Source organism: Monodelphis domestica, chromosome 2 (genome assembly GCF_027887165.1).
Source record: "Monodelphis domestica isolate mMonDom1 chromosome 2, mMonDom1.pri, whole genome shotgun sequence".
Lineage (NCBI taxonomy): Eukaryota > Metazoa > Chordata > Mammalia > Didelphimorphia > Didelphidae > Monodelphis > Monodelphis domestica.
Genome location: NC_077228.1, coordinates 120,099,005 through 120,123,459, shown reverse-complemented (window position 1 = coordinate 120,123,459; position 24,455 = coordinate 120,099,005). Strand labels below are relative to the sequence as shown.

The 24,455-nt window shown below is 36.8% G+C and overlaps 1 protein-coding gene across 19 annotated transcripts in view; it reads left to right on the top strand.

The window, feature by feature from the left end:
* Window positions 1–4,551: 4,551 nt before the first annotated feature.
* The window catches only part of ANGEL2 (angel homolog 2), a 40,199-nt gene continuing 20,295 nt past the window's right edge, over window positions 4,552–24,455 (top strand). For 2 of the 19 annotated variants that reach the window (XM_016430150.2, XM_016430152.2), the window contains exons 1-5: window positions 4,807–8,260; window positions 12,015–12,343; window positions 17,789–18,045; window positions 21,931–22,000; window positions 22,289–22,707. In XM_016430150.2, the coding sequence (XP_016285636.1) occupies window positions 8,199–8,260; window positions 12,015–12,343; window positions 17,789–18,045; window positions 21,931–22,000; window positions 22,289–22,707 (1,137 nt within the window). In that variant the 5' untranslated portion in view covers window positions 4,807–8,198. Of the gene's footprint in view, window positions 4,734–4,798; window positions 8,261–8,943; window positions 12,344–17,788; window positions 18,046–21,930; window positions 22,001–22,288; window positions 22,708–24,455 lie in introns of those variants that run through there. The other 17 variants (XM_016430148.2, XM_016430149.2, XM_016430147.2 and 14 more) reach the window with 17 other exon arrangements.

Below are 24,455 nucleotides of genomic sequence, written 5' to 3'. Positions count from 1 at the left end.
ATAATTGACCACATCAACAAGCAAACCAGCAAGAACCACATGATTATCTCAATAGACACAGAAAAAGCATTTGATAAAATACAACACCCATTCCTATTAAAAACACTAGAAAGCATAGGAATAGAAGGGTCATTCCTAAAAATAATAAACAGTATATATCTAAAACCATCAGCTAATATCATCTGCAATGGCGATAAACTAGATGCATTCCCAATAAGATCAGGAGTGAAACAAGGATGCCCATTATCACCTCTACTATTTGACATTGTACTAGAAACACTAGCAGTAGCAATTAGAGAAGAAAAAGAAATTGAAGGCATTAAAATAGGCAAGGAGGAGACCAAGTTATCACTCTTTGCAGATGACATGATGGTCTATTTAAAGAATCCTAGAGAATCAACCAAAAAGCTAGTCGAAATAATCAACAACTTTAGCAAATTTGCAGGATACAAAATAAACCTGCATAAGTCATCAGCATTTCTATATATTTCCAACACAGCTCAGCTGCAAGAACTAGAAAGGGAAATCCCATTCAAAATCACCTTAGACAAAATAAAATACTTAGGAATCTATCTCCTGAGAAAAACACAGGAACTATATGAACACAACTACAAAACATTCTCCACAAAATTAAAACTAGGTCTAAACAATTGGAAAAACATTGATTGCTCATGGGTGGGACAAGCTAACATAATAAAAATGACCATCCTACCCAAACTTATCTATCTATTTAGTGCCATACCAATTGAACTTCCAAAATTTTTTTTTACTGATTTAGAAAAAACCATAACAAATTTCATTTGGAAGAACAAAGGATCAAGGATATCCACGGAAATAATGAAAACAAAAATACAAAGAAGGGGGCCTTGCAGTCCCAGATCTCAAATTATATTATAAAGCAGTGGTCATCAAAACAATTTGGTACTGGCTAAGAGACAGAAAGGAGGATCAGTGGAATAGACTTTTGGCAAGTGACCTCAGCAAGACAGTATATGATAAACCCAAAGATCCCAGCTTTGGGGACAAAAATCGACTATTTGATAAAAACAGCTGGGATAATTGGAAGACAGTGTGGGAGAGACTAGGTTTGGATCAACACCTCACACCCTACACCAAGATAAATTCAAAATGGGTGAATGACTTGAACATAAAGAAGGAAACCATAATAAAGTAAGCAAACACAGAATAGTATACATGTCAGACCTTTGGGAAGGGAAAGACTTTAAAACCAAGCAAGACATAGAAAGAGTCACAAAATGTAAAATAAATAATTTTGACTACATCAAATTAAACAGTTTTTCTACAAACAAAACCAATGTAACTAAAATCAGAAGGGAAGCAACAAATTGGGAATCAATCTTCATAAAAACCTCTGACAAAGGTTTAATTACTCAAATTTACAAAGAGCTAAATCAATTATACAAAAAAATCAAGCCATTCTCCAATTGATAAATGGGCAAGGGACATGAAGAGGCAGTTTTCAGATAAAGAAATCAAAAGTATTAATAAGCATATGAAAAAGTGTTCTAAATCTCTTATAATCAGAGATGCAAATTAAAACAACTCTGAGGTATCACCTCACACCTAGCAGATTGGCTAACATGACAGCAAAGGAAAGTAATGAATGCTGGAGGGGATGTGGCAAAGTAGGGACATTAATTCATTGCTGGTGGGGTTGTGAATTGATCCAACCATTCTGAAAGGCAATCTGGAACTATGCCCAAAGGGTGATAAAAGACTGTCTGCCCTTTGATCCAGCCATAGCACTGCTGGGTTTGTACCCCAAAGAGACAATAAATAAAAAGAAATGTACAAGAATATTCATAGCTGCGCTCTTTGTGGTGGCCAAAAATTGGAAAATGAGGGGATGCCCTTCAATTGGAGAATGGCTGAAGAAATTGTGGTATATGTTGGTGATGGAATACTATTGTGCTAAAAGGAATAATAAAGTGGAGGAATTCCATGGAGACTGGAACAACCTCCAGAAGTGATGCAGAGCAAAAGGAGCAAAACCAGGAAAACATTGTAACAGAGACTGATACACTGTGGTACGATCGAAGGTAATGGAATTCTCCATTAGTGTCAATGCAATGTCCCTAAACAATCTGCAGGGATCTAGGAGAAAAAACACTATCCACAAGCAGAGGACAAACTGTGGGAGTAAAAACACGGAGGAAAAGCAACTGCTTGACTACAGGGGTTGAGGGGACATGTCTGAGGAGAGACTCTAAATGAATTTTCCATTAGTGTCAATGCAATGTCCCTAAACAATCTGTAGGGATCTAGGAGAAAAAACACTATCCATAAGCAGAGGACAAACTGTGGGAGTAAAAACACGGAGGAAAAGCAACTGCTTGACTACAGGGGTTGAGGGGACATGTCTGAGGAGAGACTCTAAATAAACACTCTAATGCAAATACCAACAACATGGAAATGGGTTCGAATCAAGAACACATGTGATACCCAGTGGAATCGGGCACCAGCTATGGGAGAGGTGGGGGGGTGGGGAGGAAGAAAATGATCTTTGTCTCCAATTAATAATGTTTGGATATGACCAAATAAAATAATGTTTAAAATAAAAAAAAGAATTCTTCGTTCCTGAACTGATGTGCCAACCCTACCTCCAGCAAGGTCTTCCTTTCCTTCTCCATGTCCCCCTCACCCCACCCCAACTTCTTTACACTCCCTCATAACTTTGTAAACTTTGTATTTACTTAGATGCATACATATTGTATCCTCCAGTAAAATGTCTGTTTCTTGAGAGTAAGGCTTGTTTTATTTTTGTCTTTGTATTTCCTTTCCTAGCACAGCACCTGTCTCACAGTATCCATTTAATAAATATTTGTGAAAGGTTTGAAAGTTCAGGCTCTTTGTGAACAAGAAATCATCAGAAAGGTAGAATCAAAAGCAACATTATACTGAGAAAATACAATAGTCACCTACATTACAAATTCAAAAATTTGTATGCAGGATGGAAAGGACATTTGGTTACTTTTTGCTTACACAGAGCTAATAATCTCTACCAATGGCACCAACACTATGTAAGCAAATTATGCCATCAAAAAGTATTTTTCAGTGTATCTAAAATGGTACCAGCATTGTAGAATAAAAAATTTAATATAAAAATAGGGCCCTTTCAAGTAAATAATTTGCAATTTGGATGATAGATAAGACATAGACTTTTGAAACAATGAATAAGATAATATTGCATATAAGCAACCAATAAGATATAATCAGTTTCTAAATTAGTACAATTAGAGAACAGGGCAGTATGAACCAAAATATATACAATGAAAAATATTTCTTTTTCATATGTCTAGTACCCTAAAATTGCCTTTCCAAAAAGTAATTTCATCAAGCCTAAATAATCTGTAAAAGCAATAAGTAAATATAGATAAAATATCAAATTTTTCTCCTTTTCCTTTTTTTAAATTTTTTTTTAGCATCAGGCTTTTTCATTCCCTGTAGTTCTCCTCTTAGTTTTCACCCCAACAGCTTTTTTTGAGTCCATGGATATGGCAAGAGATATTGTACTGGACTTGAATTCTCTATGCTATTTTATTTGGAGATCTCAATGGCTTCCATAGGTTCAGTTATCTCTCTGCATATAATTCTCAAATCTCATTTAACACTTATTTATTGAAGGCAGGAAACAAGGCACTGTATTGGTATTATCGTAGGTGCTGTTATTAACTCTAATTCACAGTTGAGGAACCTGAGATAGAGTATAAGAGACTTATCTTGGGTAACTCACCTAAAAAGTCTCAGAAGCCAGCACCAACATTCTATCCACTGCACACATAGCTCCCGCTTAAATGCTTGCCACAACTGAAGAGCTTTATAATAACTAAGTGAGAAGGGTCGCAAATATGAAGTTATTCCTGGTTTTCTTACCACCATAATTGGGCAGACATACACACACATAACACATACATCTATATTTCTATATACCCTCTTGTTTTCATTAACATGTATGCTTTCTTCTTGTATTCATATTACAATCCTTCCCCTCATAGTAAATGATATTCATGAATTCCTGTGGTCAAAAATTTGTATTAGCCCAGTTTTTGGTCACGAGCCCTGGTAAACGTCACTAGGCTGATTCTAGGACTACAGACAGCTCTTTTCTGCCTTGATCGGTTCAGGCGAATAATAAGAATATGTGCTCAAAACCCAGGAGCCATTACCTCTACTCCAAGAGTCAGTGCTAAAGTGCTAAGTGACTGCATCCGTCAATAATTGATATGGGAATTCGAATAGAAAGGAAAGCAAGTTTATTTCTTTTTCTTTTTTTTTTTTAAGCTATCCGAACTCCCCTCGCCCCCATCTGTTTCTGCCACTACCCGAGCCAGAGCTTTCAATACCATATATAGATTATAGTTATTTGTCTCTTTAATGCAGAGCTCTCCGCACTTTGGCAGCTTCCGACTTCGCTACTCAGCCTTCTCAAGTACGGCGGTCTCTGCGCATGTGTTCTAAACAGAGCACTAGGATTGGTGAGAAAATGGAAGGTAGCATCACAAGATGGTTGTTTATTTGCCAGTCGCAACTACATTTCCCGGCGTGCTTTGCAGCTGGGGCCGGAGCCGAGCCAGCAGGCGATGGGGCTGAGTTGGCTGTCGAGGCTGAGTCAGGGAGAGCGGCCAGAGGCAGCAGGCCTCCGGAAGGAGGAGGATGGAAGCGTGGCGTTGTGTGAGGAGGGGCTATAGCCGCTGTGCGGTGAGAAGAGGCCGGTCAGTATGGCTGGGAGGAGGCGGGGGCGGGCTGTAGGGGGGCGGGGGCGGCCTGAGGTATGTAACCTGAGGCGGGGCCGGGGGAGGAGGAAGAGGAGCCAGCGGCGGACCTGGATGAGGTAAATAAGTGGAGACCCGCGGAGGCGGGTGAGGCCTTGAGCTCTTGAGTGGACTGTGATGGGCCGACGGCCGCTCGCTCTTTCTTAGACTATTGCCCTTCCTCCCTGGCCCGCCCCCGGACCCGCCGACCCTTTTGCGGGGCTCCTCCTCCCCGGCCCACTACTCCTCCCCGGCCCACTCCTCCGGCTGGTGAAGGAGAGGGCGGGGGTGTCGTTTGAAATTACTGTGCATTTACTTGTTGTCATAGTGTGGGGACCACCCCCCTTCCCGAACTTTAGCTCCTATAAGGTTGGGGCCTTTGTTATTTTACTTTGGTACCCGGTGCCCCATCCCTGGTCTGGTTAACTTGGTGCTGTATGGACACCTGCTGTGTGGACACGTACTACACACTAGTGCTTGAACTGAGTTGAGGGCTAGTGTTTGTGGTGCCCTGTGAGTGGGGGGTAACAATTTAAATGACTATTTTAGTTTTGGTGTAACATCTCATTGTTACCGAATTATTGACTTTTAGATCTATTAAGGTATTTTGTTTCGAGCCCAAAAAACTTTTGGTGATCGGGCTAAAAGTCTAAATCTGGTCAAGAGGAGGGTTTTGGGGGGCGGGGCAGGGTTCGTGGGGGCAGGATTGTTTTCTTTCTTTTCCCTCCCTGTCTCTTTCCCTTCTTCCTGAAGAGGAGACTTATGCCTTGAGTACAAATACAACCTTAGGCTCTTGTGTGACCTTGGGCAAGTTGCTTAACCACTGACAGCCTCGGTTTCCTTATCTGTAAAATGGGTGTTGTGAGAATAAAATGCGATATTTGTAAAATGCTTTGTATACCTTAGAGCATTATATAAATGTCAGTCATCAGTACTACACAGAAAAACATCTACTTTGTAAGTTCTAATAATAGTTATTTAGTTAATTATGAAGCCACTTGCTCTGAGTCACACTGTCTGAGATGGGGATTTGAGTTCAAGTCTCTGACTTCTAGTATTCTATTCACCACATCACCTAGTTGCCTCCAAATTGCTACTCTGAGAATTATTCAGGGAACTGAGAAGCTAAAGAACTTTCTCAGGGTCACAGTAACCAGAATGTGTCTAGGTGGAGTAGATTTCTTAGTTTCAATTGTTATAGATAATTTTAGTGTCATCAACATTTAAAAAAAAACAAACAAAAAAAAGATAGTCTTTGGTTTTTACAGTTACAGCCTTCTGAGGGCCTTAACAACAACTTGGTACAGTGGAAAGAATATTAGATTTAGAGTCTGAGGACCTAGATTCAAATTGTGGCTCTGCTAGTTACTACCAGTATGATTTTGGCCAAGTCATTTAAAATTTCCTGGACTTCAGTTTCTTATCTGTAAAATGAAGGTTGGTCTAAATTAAGATAGAGATGTTAACTGCCAGGCAGGATTCCCCAGGTTAAAATGTAATTGGGAAATGTTTAACAAAATAAATAAAATTATAATGCAACATTGATAATGCCAATTTATGGTTTCTGAGTCAATATGTGGCCCACAGGGATCTGTTTCTATTTGAATTTGACATCATAGCTCTAAGGTCACTTCCAGGTCTAAATTTATGACTTTGTGATCAGTTCTTTCAATAATTCAATATGAGGGATACAAGAAGTACAGAGAAACCTATGTGGTCAACAAATTTACAATTTAGCTGAGAAAAAAGAGGCAAATAAATTTAAAATAATGTGTGAGGGACTGTGCTAAATGCTTTAAAAATATTTTTGATGCTCACAACAACTGAGAGAGGTAAGTGGTATTTTGATCCCCAGTTTACAGTTGAAGAAATAGAATCACACAGAAGTAAAATGACTTGCCCAGGATTACATATACTGCAAGTATGTTTCTGAGGTCAGATTTGAATTTAGGTCTTTGCATTCCAGGCCCTGCAAGCTATCTAGTTGCCTCAGTGTATAGATGTGTGAATCTAAGTAGATCATTTCAGTTCTTTAAACTTGTTTCCTTACTGTAAAAAAAGGAGGGTTGGTTATATGTAATGTACTCTCCAGCCTAAAGATTCAAATGAAATATATTTATATTTTGTGCAAAGCATTGTTCTGAGTACAGGGAATTAAAAGATGGGAAAACAGCATTCCTTGACCTCATAGAGCTTTTTATATAATGTGAGAATAAGGCAAGTCCATAAAGTATGATAAAAGACAGAATGTAATGAAATTGAAATCTGGATAGGCTAGTGTAATATAGAGTGATCACTTCCAATTGAAAGGATCTTAAAAGGCAACTTGGACCTTGATGGAAAAGCAGAATTATAGCAAATGGAGATATTTATGAAAGGAGTATAATTCCATCTGTGCCAGCCCCTGAAAATGCATTAAAGTGGGAGAGAGCAGAAAGAAATCAATAAAAACCTGGTAGTTATCCAGTTTGGTTAGAATGTAAGGTATGTTAACTTTATGATTTTCAGAGCTAAAAACAGAACAGGCTTCCTCATGAGTTGGAGTAGATGAACTGAGGTTCCTTACAACTCTTAAATTCTATGATTCTGTGATACTCCTTCCTGACTAGTTGTTCAGTAAAGGCTTAAGTATCACTGTTTGTTTGGGGAAGTTGTAGGAGTATTCCTATGAAAGTATAGGTTGGACTCGAGGACTTCTGAGGTACCTTCCAACTTATATTCTGGAAAGGGAGTATGGCAAGCCTGGAAAGACAAATTGGCGTCGAGTTGTAGTTGTCCTTTGGTGTCCAAGTCAAGAGATTTGTGCTTTGCTCAAATTTGTTAATTAAATTAAAACTTTTAGAGCAGAATTTCATGGTTAGGCCTGTATTGGATCAATAAATATTTATCAATAAAAATCTGCTCTGTGCCAAGCAGTCGATATTAATTTTTTGCATCTATGTAAATGATGGTTTGGAAAAATGAAAGTGGCATCAGGGAAACGAACTAAAAATTGAAATCAAAGATGGTTAAGTGTGATGTAGATTGCCTTGAGAGAAGGAGATTAGTCCAGGGGATCTCATGGAGGTAGAATTGACAGAACTTAACTAATTGAATGCAGGGTACAAATATAGAGGAAAGAGAGTTCAAGATGATTCTGAAATTTTGAATTTGGTCATTGAATTGTATTAATTTAATGCTGTCAACAGAAATAGGAAAATTGGAGGAGGGATTGGTTTTATGAAAATGATGAATTCCGTTTTGGCCTTAATGAGTTTGAAATTGCTGTTGAAATATCTATGGAAATGTCCAACTGGATTCTAGTGGGAGGGCTGTTTTAGGTAGACATTTGTGAGTCTCTTCGTCGAAGATCCCTGATCTCCAGCCTCAGGTGAGAAGAAAAGCAAGGCTTTGCTCTGACGGTGAGCCTTCCATCTCCTCCTTAACATGTCTGCTGAGAGAAGGCTACTAGGGGCCAGCTGCATGACTTCCATCTTCACCAGCCCAAGGTAACTTTCACCTCTTGCTGCTTGATCTCCCTTCCTGGATGTGAAGTGCCCATTGTGTAAAGAGGATAGAAATTCTCTTTGACTTCAAGTCTTCCATCTCCCCTTGCCTAATTTCCAACCTTTGGAGGGAAGAGTAGTGAAATGAGACTCCAGTCTGACTGTAGTTTTCCATCTCCTACACCATCTTGTTCTGTGCTTGTTTCCTGCTTGATCTTCATCCTCCTCTGGGAAGAGGAGTGGTATCTGCCACTCAGTGATGAACATTCATTCTCACACCTGGTCGTATCCTATGCATTCCAGTGATTCTGAACTCCTGTAGGCCATCATCTAAATTCCACTCCCCATTTTCTACCACCTTAGCCCTTATTCCCATTCCCCTCAACCCTTCCACCACAAAGTCCCAACTAAATGCCACTCATGCCTTCCACTGTACCCTCTGGAATCCCTATTCTGTGGCAACAAATTTCCCTTTACCCTAAATATTTCATTTTCTATTCCTTCTATTTTCTAGCAATCATTGAAACTTAATTCTCCATTGATGGATACTGCTTCCCTGGCCACCTTTTACAGGACTGGCTGCACCTTCATTCATTCTCCTCAGCTAAATGATTGGAATTCTCCTTGCTCCCCAGTACCATTTCCAGGTTTTTCCCCTGCTTCCATCACTTGGTAACTTCTCCTCCAGTTAAAATCCTGGTATAGCATTGGCTTTAGCAGTGATAACAAACCTTTTAGAGATAGAGTACCAGACCTTGCCCCCATCTCACCCCCTAGACCAAGTGCTGTGCTCACTCCCCACCAGATACCTGATGCTATGCCCTGCCCCATCCCAGACGGGGGAGGGAGGAAGTGCTTTCATTGGGCTGCTGGGCAGAGGGACAGGTGATGAGAGGCTTGTGTGGAAAGAGGGAGGGGAATGGCTCAAGCGCCCTGCACCCATCCAGCTCTGCCACCTGTGAGCTGCTCACCTTACTCCCTGTGTGCTCTCATTGGGCTGCTGGGCAAAGGGGTGGGTGATGTGAAAAAAATGTCATCAGGCACAGTGGAGACAGGGAGGGAAGCAGTTCTGAGTTCCTCTGCCTTTTTAGTAACAAACTGAGGGGGTGGGGTTTGAGGGAGAGGATGGCCTGCATGCCCATAGAGAGTAGTTCCATAAGTTCACCATCACTGGTCTTATAGACTTCCAGGCCACTCCTCTTCCTTTTACCACAAGTTTGGTGCATAGCTCACAATTTTTCTCTCCTATCCTACTCCTGCCCTCATTCTTGGGACTTCCTCATACATATTGACTTTCTCGATAACAATTTAACCACTTAATTCCTCAACCTACTCATTTTCCATGACCTATTCTTCCAGTCTACCTGAGTTACACACAATGATCATGCTTTTGATCTTGCCATCACCCACTAATGCACCATCTCCATGTTGTTTTTAAAAACTGTAACCTTCTGCCTTAGAATTGGTATTGATTGGGGGAAGCTGGGTAGCTCAGTGGATTGAGAGCCAGGCCTAGAGTTGGGAGGTCCTAGGTTCAAATCTGGCCTCAGACACTTCTCAGCTGTGTGACCCTGGGCAAGTCACTTAACCCCCATTGTCTCCACAGTATTGACTCCAAGACAGAAGTTAAGGATTATTTAAAAAAAAAAAGAATTGGTATTGATTATAAAGCAGAAGAACAAAAAGTAACTGAGTTTAAGTTACTTGCCCAGAATCACACTTGTAGGAAGTGTCTGAGGCCAGGTTTGAACCCAGATTCTCTGACTTCAGGCCTAGCATTCTATCCATTGTGCTACCTAGTTTCTCCCATCACCTCCATGTTTAAGAATTCCCAAATCCCCATATCTGCCCATAATCAATTGGCCTTACACCTCTCCCTCTGTCTTCACTTTACCAAACCTTACTCTTTATCTTCACTGTGACTCTATTCTTCTGACTCCTCAGTTCTTGGTATTCTCTCCTCTTTTTCCCATCTTAACCCTTTGTTGAACCAGTTCTACTCTACACTGCCCTCTTGAGTCTCTGATCCCCTTGTACCTACAGTCTGTCTACCACCTTCATTACTATACACACATGTGCCACTGAATGAAGGTGTAGAAAATCACAGAACTGTTATGACTGGGTCCACTATAATTTTATATTACATAGTCCCTTACTGCTTCTAGGCAATCCTTCTCTACCTTCCTTATCAATACTATCCTCTCCAGGAGTTTACAATCTAATGGGGAAGGTAACATATAAACACTATATACAAAGCAAACTATATTCAGGATAAATAGGAAATGATTAAAAGAGGGAAAGCACCAGAATTTTCTGTGGAAGATAGTGTTTTATTGGGACTTAAAGGAAGCCAGAAATAAACAGTTGAAGCTCTGAAGAGGGACAGTGTTTCAGGCACAAGGGACAGCCAGAAAGAAGTCTGCAGTTGAGAGACAGAGTCTTGTTTGTAGGATAGCCAGGAGTCTGATGTCACTGGATTAAAGGCGTAAGAAGACTGGAGAGGACTAGCTTATGAAGGGCTTAGAATAATAATACCAGAGCATTTTGTTTTTGATCCTGTAGGTAACATGAAGTCATTGGAGTTTATTGAGTAGGAAATAACATGATTGTACCTGCACTTCAGAAAAACTACTTTAGGAGTTGTTGAATGGAGAATGGTTTGGATTAGATTGGGAAGAGACTTGAGAGGTATGAGGTGATGAAGGTCTGTACCACTAGAGTGGTGGCAGTATTAAAGGAGAGAAGGGGACATACTCAAAAGGTGAGATGGTCAGGTCTTGACAATAGCTTGAATATGGAATGTAGGGAGAATGAGAAGTCTAAGATGACTCCTAGATTTCAAACCTCAGGAACTGAGAGGATAGTGTTACCCTCTACAGTAACAGAAAGTAGTAGTAGTGGGGGAAGGTATGGGAGGAAAGATAATGAGATTTGTTTTGAACCTATTGAGTTTAAGATATCAATAGAATCTCTAGTTTGAGACCTCCCAAAGGTATTGGGAGATGTGACTTTGAAGATCAGCAGAGAGATTGAGCCAGAAAAGGTAAACTTAAGAATCATCAGCATAGAGATGTAATTAAATCCACGGAAGCTGAAGAGATTACTCAATGAAGTATACAGAGAGAAGAGAAGAAGGTCTAGGACAGAACTCTAACATGATTAGAGAGCATGATCTTAGATAAGGATCTAGCAAAGGAGACAAAGGAGAAGTGACCAGATAGGTAGAAGAACCAGGAAAGTATACTATCCTGAAAACTTAGAAGAGAAAGCAAGGTGGAAAGAGTTGACCAAAATGTTAAAAGTTGCAGAGAGATCAAAGAGAATGAGTATTGAGAAAAGGTCATTGAATTTGCCAACCAAGTGATCTTTGTAACTTTGGAGAGTGTAGTTTCAATGGAATGATAAGGTTCAAAGCAAGATTGTAAGAGGTTAAGAAGAGAATGAGAGGAAAGAAGGTGGAGGCACCTATTGTAGATGGCCTTTTTGACGAGTTTGGCTTCAAAGAGCAGAAGAGATATAGGACAGTAGTTCAAGGGATGGAAGGATCAAATGAGTTCTTTTTTTTTTCAGGTTTGTAAGCAATAGGAAATGAGCCAGTAGAAAGGGAAAGATTGAAAGTAAGTGAAAGAGTGGGGAGGACAGAGGGGGCAATCTTTGGAGGAGACAGGATGAAATGGGATCACTTGATAATTTGATATTTTGACTCAATTGTAACTTACCAAAATGGTACCTTAATTACAATATTTATTTCTTTTAGATATCCCATGTTACCCTATCACCTGCAGAGCCTGGGCAGAGACAGGATTACGTCATGGGATATTTCTCAAAGATTTTGCTGGAACAGACACATCTCTAGTTGTATGAGGTGGCCTGGAAATTATTCTTGGGCTCCTTATCCATACTTCAGCAGTCAGCATTGCTCACTAAATTGGAGGCCACCTTGTTTGTTTCTACCTAATCGAAGTCAGTTTCAGTACTGGAATTGGAGACCTGACAACTTTACACATACATCTTTGTTTCACCTTTCTAGTTACATCATGAACTCTGAGGAAGATAAACCAGCATCAAAACGTCGAAAATCCCAAGGTAATAGTGATACATTGTGTCTTGATTCAGAAATGACCTTCAGCCATTAGACTGAAACTTGAAACTTTTACATTTTGCCCTGGAAAAAAAATTAACTCTTAGATGTGTTCAGACAATTGGTATTTGTCCTTCACTAATTGTTTTCTTATAAATTATTACTGTGTAGTGTGCTTTTCTAAAATTGTTTTATCATGTTCACTTAAAAACTTACCTGGAGTAAAAGTAGAAGCCTTGTGGTTCCACAAATGAGATAGATTTGGGAATTAAAAGAGAAATTAGTATAGCAAGGTAACTCTTAATTTTTTAGGAACAATCTGTTTAGCCTTTAAATTTGTAGACTACCCATTTTTCTTGCACCTTTTATGTTTGTGTGTAGATGCTCTAAATCAGCATTTCCTCAAAAGTAGAGGAGTAGAAAATATTTCCTAAATTGCATTTAGGGATTATCACTTAATTTCATTTGTGCACACGCTCCCTGAGCTGATACACATAGATATTTGACAGTAGCTCAGTAACTTGAATGTGGTAACTGAGTTCAGGGTAAGAAATTAATCCATCACATTAAAGTAGTTAGTGTGATTCTCAAGTGAAGGCACAGTACACTGTCTAGGACTGGAGAAGATAGGTTTCTTCAGGTATTCTCAGAATATTAAATGTGAATAATATTCAAAGAATATTGATACATTTTAAAAATAAATGTTGTTATACTTAAAATTCCAAATCTGAAAGGAAAACAAATTAATTGTTAATATTTCTTGCTTAATTCAGCTATAGTGTATTTAGAGACAGTATGGTCATCAATTGGTACCTATAAACTTAAAGGCTTTAAGTTCTATCAGATAGGGATTTTTTTGTTCTTTAGTTATCTTTTCATTTCAGTTTTTTTCTCTTTCACCCTTTAAGAGATTACCTTATTTTCTTAATCATTGAGAAATCAATTTTTCTTAATACACTTCTCCCAATTCTTTTTGAATCCTTTTCCACAAATATGCCATCTTTTCTCTTTATTTTTCTCTTCATAAACCTGTTATGCTATTAAATAAAGTGATTAAACTTGCTGGTAAGGCCAATTAAATTCTGGAAGTATTTTATTACATTGACAATTATGTCTGATCACACTTCTCCAAGTGTCTTGATAATGGAAAAGTTCTCAGAGGTTGTAGATTTAGACATGATTTTGTTCAACCTCTCATTTTAAAGGTGAAATAACTAAAGCTCAGAGATATTTGGTAACTTACCCAAAGTCATATAATAGTAGAATTGTTTTTGTTCCATCAGACATTTAATGACAGATTAAGGGTTTTCATGCAAGAAACAATAGTATTATTATAGACTTCTACTTTGAGGTAAAACTTGAAGAATTTTGCATAACTATTAGGACTCTAATTTGGTACCCTAAAAATTGGATCAGATCTCCCACTTATTTCCTCAGATCATGATATTTCTCCTGACATAAATAGGTTATATAAACTTTTGTTATATGACTTTTGGAGAAGATAATTGAGTCTAAAAACTATGCCTACTGTATCACAGTGGTTTTCATATTATAACTGAGGTTTAGAACCTGAGCATTCCATGAGTCACTTTAGAAGACTCAATGAAAAAAAAATGCTCGAGATAAACTTGTTTAAGTTAGACTTGACTTAGGCCTTTCTCTAATACCACCTCAGAAGTTAGAACAGATTGCACAAAAAATAATGCAGGAGGGTTACTATATCACTAGGGTAGTTCTGAAGAACTAACAAGAAATGAAAATGGGTTTGCAAACTTTATGAATGGTAAGAACTGTAAAATCCGTATTAAATTTTAAATGTACACACATAAATCTGCATCTGTATATATACCATTGTCCTTCATATTCAAGTAAGGCATTTAAAAGTCTTTCTATCCTTTTGAATGACTATAACTTACAACATTTTTGCATGATTATATGTGTATATATATATGTGTGTGCATAAATATATATGTAGCAGTCCACTCCTAACTAGGGGCAAGGGGAAAACAGTATGTGCAGATTGCTCAGTCTTGGGCATGCTCAGTAGTGCTCATGGCTGGGAAGGCCTCTGACCCTCGACCCCAGCTTCTCCCAGGTTAGGTGGGAAAACAGGTTTCTTTGTTCTCACCTGGTCAAGAGAAACCACACCTATGCCTTGTCATTGACCAATGAGAATCATCCCTATGTACTGTGTATATTTGCATATCAAAAACTATATCTAGCCCAGCAGGCTCCGCCTTCCCTCTCTCTGCCCTCTGCTCTCTGCTCTCTGCCCTCTGCTCTCTGCTCGCTCCTTCTCTTTCAGGCTACCTGATGGCTGTCCTTGCAGGAGCTTGGCCTCTGGCCAAGCTCCATCTTTAATCTTTCTCTATTCACCTCTCTGACCTGCGTGGTATGGATCTCAGGACTGGAATAGCCTACTGAATTGGTCCTTTGATCAGAGCTTAGCTGTGGCTCATTGATAATTAATAAAGACTCATTCTGAACACCTCATATCTCTATCAGGACTCCGTCATTTCCCTCGTGGTATCAAAACTTCTATCCTGTCTCTATCTTCCTACCTTGTGGCTTCTCTCACCTCTGAGAGAGCTACAATATATATATCCAGTTTAGGAATGAGTAGAATTATGAAAGTTTGTTTTTAATCTAGGAGTTTGGACCTTTGAAGATACTTTTCCACTGAAATAAAATTTCATCTCGTAACCACAAAAGCCTGTTTCAATCAAACAACAAACATTTATTTATTGTGTGCCTGGAATTGTACTACTACTAGGGATACAAAGACAAAAATGAAATAATCTACACCCAGAAGGAGCTTGCATTCTATTAGGGAAGACAAGATGTATTCATGTAAAATATATTATTTAATTCATAATGTAGGTGAATGCTAATATCCATAGTCCAAATTATGGATCCAAAGAGTAGAGAAAAGGAGGAAGAAGGGAGTTGAATACTTATTTCTTGGATGTAGGACTATCAGCAAAATTTTGAAATTGGCACAAATTGTTTCTGATATCCTGTTCTGTGACTGTATAAATTATTAACTTAAATCTAAAAGGTGCATTTACATTTGAATAATCCTGGCATGGAGTTCCTGGTGTTCAAAACACAAACTACTTCAGAAATGAGATTTTTCAGTCTATAATAATAGTTACTCTTCTCTCTCTCTACTTCTTAGGCTTCCAATTGTGATAGTTTCTTCTTGCTCCCTAATGACCCTTTACATCTCTAACTCTACTTTGGGATCTTATCCTGATCTACACTTTCCCTTACTCTAAAGTGTTCCATATTCTAAAATTATCTATGTCACTACCCCCATCTCTCTCTTCTTCAAGCCACCTTGCCCAAAACAAACAAACAAAAACTAACCTTCCACATCTCAGTCTATTGGAGGGAAAATGATGTAAATTATTTTCCCATTGTACATGATTAACAACCCTCTAACACTCCCAGAAGTATTTTCGATTTAAAAAGAGGATGCTTATTAAGGACCTATAAAGGAATTGTGGTTTTTTTAGGCAATGAAATAGTAAAGTAAAAAACTGATTTGGGGAGGGAGAAGATTTGGAGAATTGGAAGGAGAATCATATTGTTCTCTTCTGTCAAGAATGAGTTAGTAGAAATTAGAGGGATGAAGATTTAGGATCAACTAATTGAACTATCTGAAAATGGAATGAGCTGCTTTATGTGGCTGTTAATACCTTGTTCTTGGAGTTCTCACACAGACTGTAAGGTCACTTGTTTGGAATGTTGCAGAAACTGATAAACATTTTGGGAATGGAAATGAAGTATTTCTCTTCATATTCTAATTTTTTATATGTATGCCTCCAGAGTTTGCTCTTGTAAAATGTTCTAGCTTCTTCCCTTTATTTGCTTTTGAATCCAGATTCTCTAGGAGCTTCATATTCTTTTAAAACAGCTTCTGTGGCAGCAGAGCCTTAACAATGTGGAGGACAGGTCAAAATAATGGCAGACTTTTGTCATTGTTTAGAATTCAGATGCTGCTTTCATTTGTAGTAAGGCATATATTACATAAGATATTGGTGATTAATTTTGTTTTACAGTCATGTGGCTAATACATTATAACTAAGCTTCACTATAGTCATAAAGGCAGCCAGTACCTACAGATATAAATTCCCTTCTCCCTTGAGTGATGGAAAGCAGACAGTATGTCCAGGAGTCTAATATTCATGTCAATCAGAAAATAGTTACTGATCCAAGTACCTCATCCAAAATACCTCTTAGCTCTTCTAGCCCCAAGGTTAGTGCCTTACATGTAGATGTATAATAAATAGTTGTCAAGATGAGTAAGTCCAAGGTGGTACCAGCAAAACTGGTATTCATATATGCTATAGGCAATGGCTCAGTAGTGGCAGGTTCAGACAGCATCTACCAAACACCCTCCAGGGGGCTTTTATCCCATATGGATTCCAACAAAGAGGGGAGAAATCTCATCAGAGAATTCTGCTGAGCATTCAGAGTATAGATGCTGTATTCCTAGGATTATAGTCTCCAAATTATTATAATGTTCCCTCTTAAGGAACTAAGTTTATCCTATGTCATATTACTTCTTCTAATATTAGAACCAACTTAAGGATATGCCTATATCTGTTAATTTTTGAAGCTGTGCCTCATTATCTTGGAGGTTGCCTAATCAGGTTTTTGTTTTTGCTTCATCAGATTTACATGCCCACTATAGTTGTTAAACTAGCACATTGCATCCATACCACATTGGTTGGCTTTTACTTAGTATATTCTGATTGCCTTTGTTCTGTCTAGATTGATCAGTCACTCTGTTTCAGTTTAGTAAACAGCTGCTGCCTCAGTGTTTCAATCCATTCCTACTCAGCATCTCTTCCAGGATGCCTGGCCCAGAGGCCATTCTGGCTTGAAGTCTCTTTTGGATCATGCCTGAAGAAATTCAGGATGAGAGAAAAAAAGAACAGGTTATAAGGGAAAAAAAGATGAAAAGTTACTTCAACACTAGTTTTGTGACTAGGCAAGTTACTTAAACTTTGGTTTTCCTCAACTTAAAATGAACTGTTGACACTGCCTACCTCCCAGGGTTGTTGTGAGCATCAAATAAAATGATGTCTGTAAGGCACTTTGCCAGCTTAAGAGTTTTATATAAATGTCATTTATTATTATTATTTTTATATTTTTAATTTTTCCAAGCTGCATGATGCCTAAAGGACTTAGGTGCCTGAAAGGTCTTCAAACCTCTTTTCTTCTTCAGAATATCATTGGACTGGAGGCTGCCTTGGTGACTGAATTTGGTAATTGTTTACTATAGTGTTAGAGAAGACTTTTTGCTATATGTAGTGTTATTCTAGGGATGAGGATGCCATTAAGTCAGAATTCTTAAAAAGCAGAGAGTGTTTGATATATAGGTAGATGTGCTTATGCTTCTAAAATTAATCTTTTATATTCTGTCTACTGTATTTTGACAGGTGTGATAAAGCGGCATTGGGAATCCCTCAATCACCATAATAAAGAAAACATGAAGATCCTAGGAGATAAACGTGTTGACCAAAAATATAAAGATGAGAAAGAAAAATTTGAGTTTTCAGTCATGTCCTATAACATCCTTTCACAGGATTTGTTGGAGGATAACTCATATCTCTATAGACACTGCCGAAAGTCAGTCTTGATCTGGGGCTTTAGGTTTCCCAATATACTAAGAGAAATTAAACACATGGATGCAGATGTAAGTATATAATATTATTGAACATGCCTTATGCAAGAATAATCTAATTACTTAAATGGTTTTACCTTTGTAGAATCATTCAGTTCTTGAAGCAGGAAAGGAAGACGTTTAATAACAACTATAGAACTGATTTTTTCAAAGGTACAAGATTTATAGAAAGATATTAATGATATGTTGGTATATTTAACTGTATAATTTTCCAGAATGGATTTATGAAATAAGTATATTCAAAAAATGAAATGACATTTTTGACAGAGAAATTTTTTTAAAATGTTAAGTGATACTAAACATATATCATTCAGTCAACTAACACCTATTAAGTGCCTACAGTGTACAAGACACTGTACTAATCATTGGAGATACAAAGAAAGGCAAAAAAAAAAGTCCTGCTCTCAAGGGCGCAATTACAGGGGAGACAACATGCAAACGACCATGTACAAAACAGGATATATACCACATAGTTAGAAGTGATTTCAGAGGAAAGATATGAATATTAAAGGATGAGGAAGACTTCTTGTTGAAAGTGGGATATTAGTTGATACTTGAAAGAAGCCAGGAAAGTTAGGAGATAGGATGAGGAGGGAAAACATTACCGGCTTAGGAGACAACCAGTGAAAATGCTTGGAGTTAAGAGATGGAGTGCTATATTAACTGAATAGCAAGGAGACAATGTCACTGGATCACAGAATAAATAGAAGGGAGTAAAGTATAAGACAGACTGGAAAGATAGGAAGAGGCCAGGTTAAAGGGTTTTGAAACATCAGAATGATTCAAAGGTTGAGCTATGATGCCAGATTTTTATGTTAAAATGAGATAGTTGGTTTGCTTTTATAGATTTTGGTGTAACATCTACCAATAGTAAGAATTAAGATTTAACAAAGAAAATGTTTTGGTTTTAAAAGATATTAATAATATAAGAATTCCATTTTTTAAAAATATTCAAATATTTTGAGTTTTTACTGTGTAAACAGACCCTTTCCCAACCTATGTCTTCCCCCCACACCCCAATAGCTAAACCCCAAGTCTTTTCAATAACTTCTAATATGATGAAAAAGGTGAATTCACAACCAGTGAAAATGAAATAAAAGCAGTTATGACATTATTGTAAACTGAAAGTTTAATGGACTGGATGAGTATTTACAAAAATATAAATTGCCTGGATTCCAGAATAGGAAGAAGAACATTTAATAACCTTATCATAGAAAAAGATATTTAGCCATAAATAAACTCCCTAAGAAAAGGACCATGAGACCAGATGGATTTGCAATTGAATTCTATCAAACATTTAAAGAATAATTAATTTTGATACTACGTTAAGAATTTTAAAAAGAGATGACAAAGAATCCTGCCATATTTTTTTGTGACACAAATAAGGTCTTTATACCTAAGTCAGGGAGAGTCAAAACAGAAAGAAAACTAAAACAACTGAAAAAAAAGAATGACATGAGCATAAGATCACCCATATTAACAAAATCAACAAAAATCATGACTATCAATGGATGCAGAAATGTAATACCCATTCATGTTCATTTTTTTTATTTTAAATTATTTAAAAATATTTTCCATGTTTACATGATTCATTTTCTTTCCTTCCTTTCTTTCCTCCCCCTTCCCAGTGCCAAAAAGCAATTCCACTGAGTTTTTTTTTATTATTATTTTGTTTCCCTTCCTGTTAAAAACACTAGAAAACACAGAAATGAATGGAGCTTTCTTTTAAAATAAGTGGTATTTAAAACCAAAGTAAACATCTGAAATGGAGATAAACTATAAGCCCTTCCAAGATCCAGGGGCAAAGCAAGGATGTCCAATATCAGAGATAAAAAGCTATTGAAAGAATCAGCATAAGTAATGAGGAAACAAAACTATTGCCCTTTGCAGTTGATATGATAGTCTCCTTAGAGAACCAAAAGAATTAATTAAAAAACCTAATCAAAATAATGAACAACTTCAGCAAAGTTGCAGGATATAAAATAAGCCCAAGCAAATCATTGGTATTTTTGTATATTATTAACAAAACTCATCAGAAAGAAATAGATCAAGAAATTCCATTTGAAATATATATAGCTATAAAATACTTGGGAGTATACTTGCCAAGGGAGGGAACTATGTAGACGTAATTATGAAATATTCTTTATGCAAAAATATTTAAATGATAGAAGTATTAATTGGTCATAAGTATACTAGGCCAATATAACAAAAATTGCAATACGACTTAAATTACCAAAATTACTTTGTAAAGCTAGAAAAAAGTCATAACAAAATTCATCTGGAGGAATTAAAGGTCAAGAATATCAGAAGAGTCAGTGAAAAAGAATGAGAAGGAAGAAGCCTTAGCAGTCCTAGATCTCAAACTATACTACAAGGCTATGATCATCAAAACAATTTGATCTTGGGAAAGAAATAGGTTGTTCAGTAGAATATATTAGAAGTATACCATATAGGGAAGCAAATGAGCACAGTAGCCTAGTGTTATAAACCTAAAGATCTCAATCATTGGAGGCAAAGACAAAAAAAGTTTGTCAAAAACTTTTGGGAAACCTGGAAAATAGTTTAGCAGATAAATTAAAAATGATTACAGTTTAGACATAAAAGGTGATATAAGCAAACTAGAGAATGTAGAAGAAAATACCAATCAGATCTATGGTAGAGAAAGAGTTTATGGCTAAACAAGAATTGGAGAGGTTCACAGGAAATAAAATAAATAATTTTTTATTACCTAAAATTAAAAAAAAAATTCACAAAGAAAACCAGAGCAGCTAAAATTAGAAGAAAACAAGGAACTGGGGGAAAAAAATTCTTTTCAGCAAGTTCTCTGATCAAGGTCTCATTTCTAATATATAGGGAATTGAGTCAAATGTACAAGAATAAGAGCCATTCTCCAATTAATAAATGTTCAAAATATATGAATGGGCAATTTTCAGAGGAAAAAATCAAAGCCATCAATAGGTATGTGAAAAAATGCTCTAAGTCATTAATAATTTGAAAAATATGAAGTAAAACAATTGAGGTACCCCATCCATTCAAATTAATGACCAAAAAAAGGAAAAATATAATTGCTGGAAGGGATGTAGGAAAACATGTACAATAATTCACTATTGGTGGAGTTTTAAACTACTCAAACCATTATGGAAACGTTTGAAACTGTGCCATGAAAGCTCTTAAGCTGTACATAATCAATCTAACAAAATTGCTACTAGGCCTATACCCCCAAAAAGATCACAGAAAGAGGGACATGGTCTGTATGTGCAAGACTTTAACAACTCTTTGTAACAGCAAAGAATTAGAAACTGAGGGGATGCCTGTCAATTGGAGAATAGCCGAGCAAGTTATGGATTAACTATTGTGCTGTAAGAAATGAGAGAGATGGTTTTGAAGAGACCTAAGAAAATTTGTATAAACTAATGCAAAGTGAAATGAGCAGAACCAGGAGGACAATTTATACAGTAGCAGCAATATTGTAAAAATACTTAACTTTGGAAGACATGGTAACTAGAATCAATACACTGATCAAACACAGTTCCAAAGGACTTATTATGAATCATGCTAACCATCTCCAGAAAGAAAATTGAGGGACTTAAAGTACATATGGAAGCATATTTTTTATTTTCTTCAATGTGGAAATATGTTGTGCATACCTAAACACATTTGTAATGTAATTTTTTTTTGCCTTCTCAATGGATGAGGGATGGGGAGGAAGGAAAGGAGGATGCAGTTTAGAACTGAAAATAAAACAAAATTGAATTAAAGCTATAAAAATACCTTCTAATATAGCTAACATAAATTTTGGAAATGTATATTTAATTATGAAAGGAACATATAATTTTCCTTCAGCATCTTTACTAATGTGCTGAATTCAAATGTTACTTTCTTTTATTTTCCTCCCAGATTCTTTGTTTGCAAGAAGTACAAGAAGATCATTATAGAAAAGAGATCAAGCCAAATTTGGAATCATTGGGTATGATACAATGTTTAGCTAAATTTATACTTTCAACAACTAAACAATATTAAATTTTAACAGTAAAAATAGTTACACATACCATGGTTGGGCAAAAAACCTAGGCTTTAAAAATTATGGCACCATTTGTTTAGAGATATTTGAAGCATTTGATATATATCAAACTGACAATGTTATTCTGATTTCCATGTTTTCAAATTGAAAGGTCTACATTAATGTTAAAAATAGTGGAAGAAAAGTATTTCTTCTCTGGCTAAAACTAACTACTTATTAAACTATTTTTCATAGGATATCATTGTGAATATAAAATGCGTACAGGAAGGAAACCTGATGGTTGTGCCATTTGCTTCAAATGTTCCAAATTTACACTATTGTCAGCAAACCCTGTGGAATTTTACCGCCGTGATATACCTCTATTGGACAGAGACAATGTTGGACTAGTATTACTCCTGCAGCCCAAATTTCATTGTACTGCTTCTCCTATATGTGTCGCTAATACACATCTATTGTATAATCCAAGGCGAGGTGATATTAAATTGACTCAGCTGGCTATGCTACTAGCAGAGATTTCCAGTGTTGCCCATCAGAAAGATGGCACTGTCTGTCCCATCATTATTTGTGGTGATTTTAATTCAGTTCCTGGCTCTCCACTCTACAGTTTTATAAAGGAAGGAAAATTGAATTATGAAGGACTTGCCATAGGAAAAGTAAGTAATCTATGTCATTTTTTGAAGACCATATTTTATTTTTTTATTTTTAACATTCTTTTAAAAATTTTGAATTCCAAATTCTCTCCTTCCTGCTCTCTGTCTTAGCCACATAGAAGGTAAACAATATCAGTTATACATGTGAAATCATGTAGAACCTATTTCCAGAGTAGTTATATTTTTTTAATACAAGAAAAATAAAGTAAGTGAGAAGGTTATACTTCAATTTGTACTCGCAGTTCATCAGTTCTCTCTCTGGAGGTGGATAGTATTTTTTATTATTAGTCCTTTGGAGTTGTCTTAGATCATTGTATTGATCAGAGTTGTCAAGTTAAGTCTTTCATAGTTGATCATTATTACAACATTACTGTTACTGTGCACAATGATTTCCCAGTTCTAAACTTTACTTTGCATCCATTCATGTTGGTTTTTGCCATATTTTTCTGGGACCATCCCCCCCACTCATTTCCTCTAGCATAATACTACTCTGTCACAATCACATGCCACAACTTATTCAGCCATTCCCTAATCGATGAGCATTCCCTCAATTTCTAATTCTTTACCATCACAAAAAGACCTGCTATAAATATTTTGTATATGTATTGGTCTTTTTAATTTGATCTCCTTGGAATACAGACCTAGAGCAGTGGCATTGCTGGGTCCACAAATATGCAGTTTTAGAACTCTTTGAACACAGTTCCAAATTGTTCTCCAGAATGGTTAGACAAGTTCACCACTCTACCAACAGCAAACCAATTTTTCCCTCATCCCCTCTGCATTTGTCATTTCTTCTAAATGTGATATAGTACCTCAGAGCCACTTTTAATTTATATTTCTCTTATCAATAATGATTTAGCATTTTTTCTTATGAGTATAGATAGCTTTGACTTTTTTTCTGCCTACATATCCATTGACCTTTTATCAGTTGGGAATGGCTCTTATTTTTACCAATTTGACTTGATTCTATATTCAATATATATTTAAGAAATGAGGCTTCTATCAAAGAAACTTGCAGTAAACATTCTTTGTCTATAGAATCTCTTAGTATAATGTAGTTTCCCCAATTATCTCTTTTAATTAGGGCTTGTTTTGCTTTTGTTTTGTCTAAATTTGTAAATGCTACCAGTGCCTTTTTTACTTTAGCTGAAGTATATTAGATTCTGCCCTCTATTTTAACTCTGTCCTTTTGCTTCAAGTGTGAACTTATAATATATTGTTCCATTCTAATTTCTGCTTTTATTTTTGAGGTGACCTCATCCCATTCACATTCACAGTTATGATTACTAACTATATTTTCCTCTATTCCATTTATTTCTTTCAATCTGTTTTTTATCCTGTCCCTCTTCACAAGACTATTTTAACTCTATTCTCTGCTTCTCTTAATCCACCCTCCTTTTTATCATTTCCCACTTTTCTTTTTGCTATAACATTCCCCTCCCACTTCCTTATTGGATAAATTATATATATGTGTGTGTGTGTGTGTGTGTGTGTGTGTGTGTGTGTGTATGAGAATAAGGTTCAAGCATTGTCTACCGCCCCTCCTACTTTCCCCTCCATTATAAAAGCTCTTCTTTGCACAATACTTTTATGTGAGAAAAATTTGCCCATTCTACCACTTCCTTCCCCTTCTAATGTATCCTTCTTTCTTTTTTTTTTTGTGGCAGTTTTTCAGTGTTGTTTTATTTATTTTGTTGTGGTCATCATTTCTCTGGCTCTGCTAACTTCATTCTCCATTGGTTCTTTTTTTT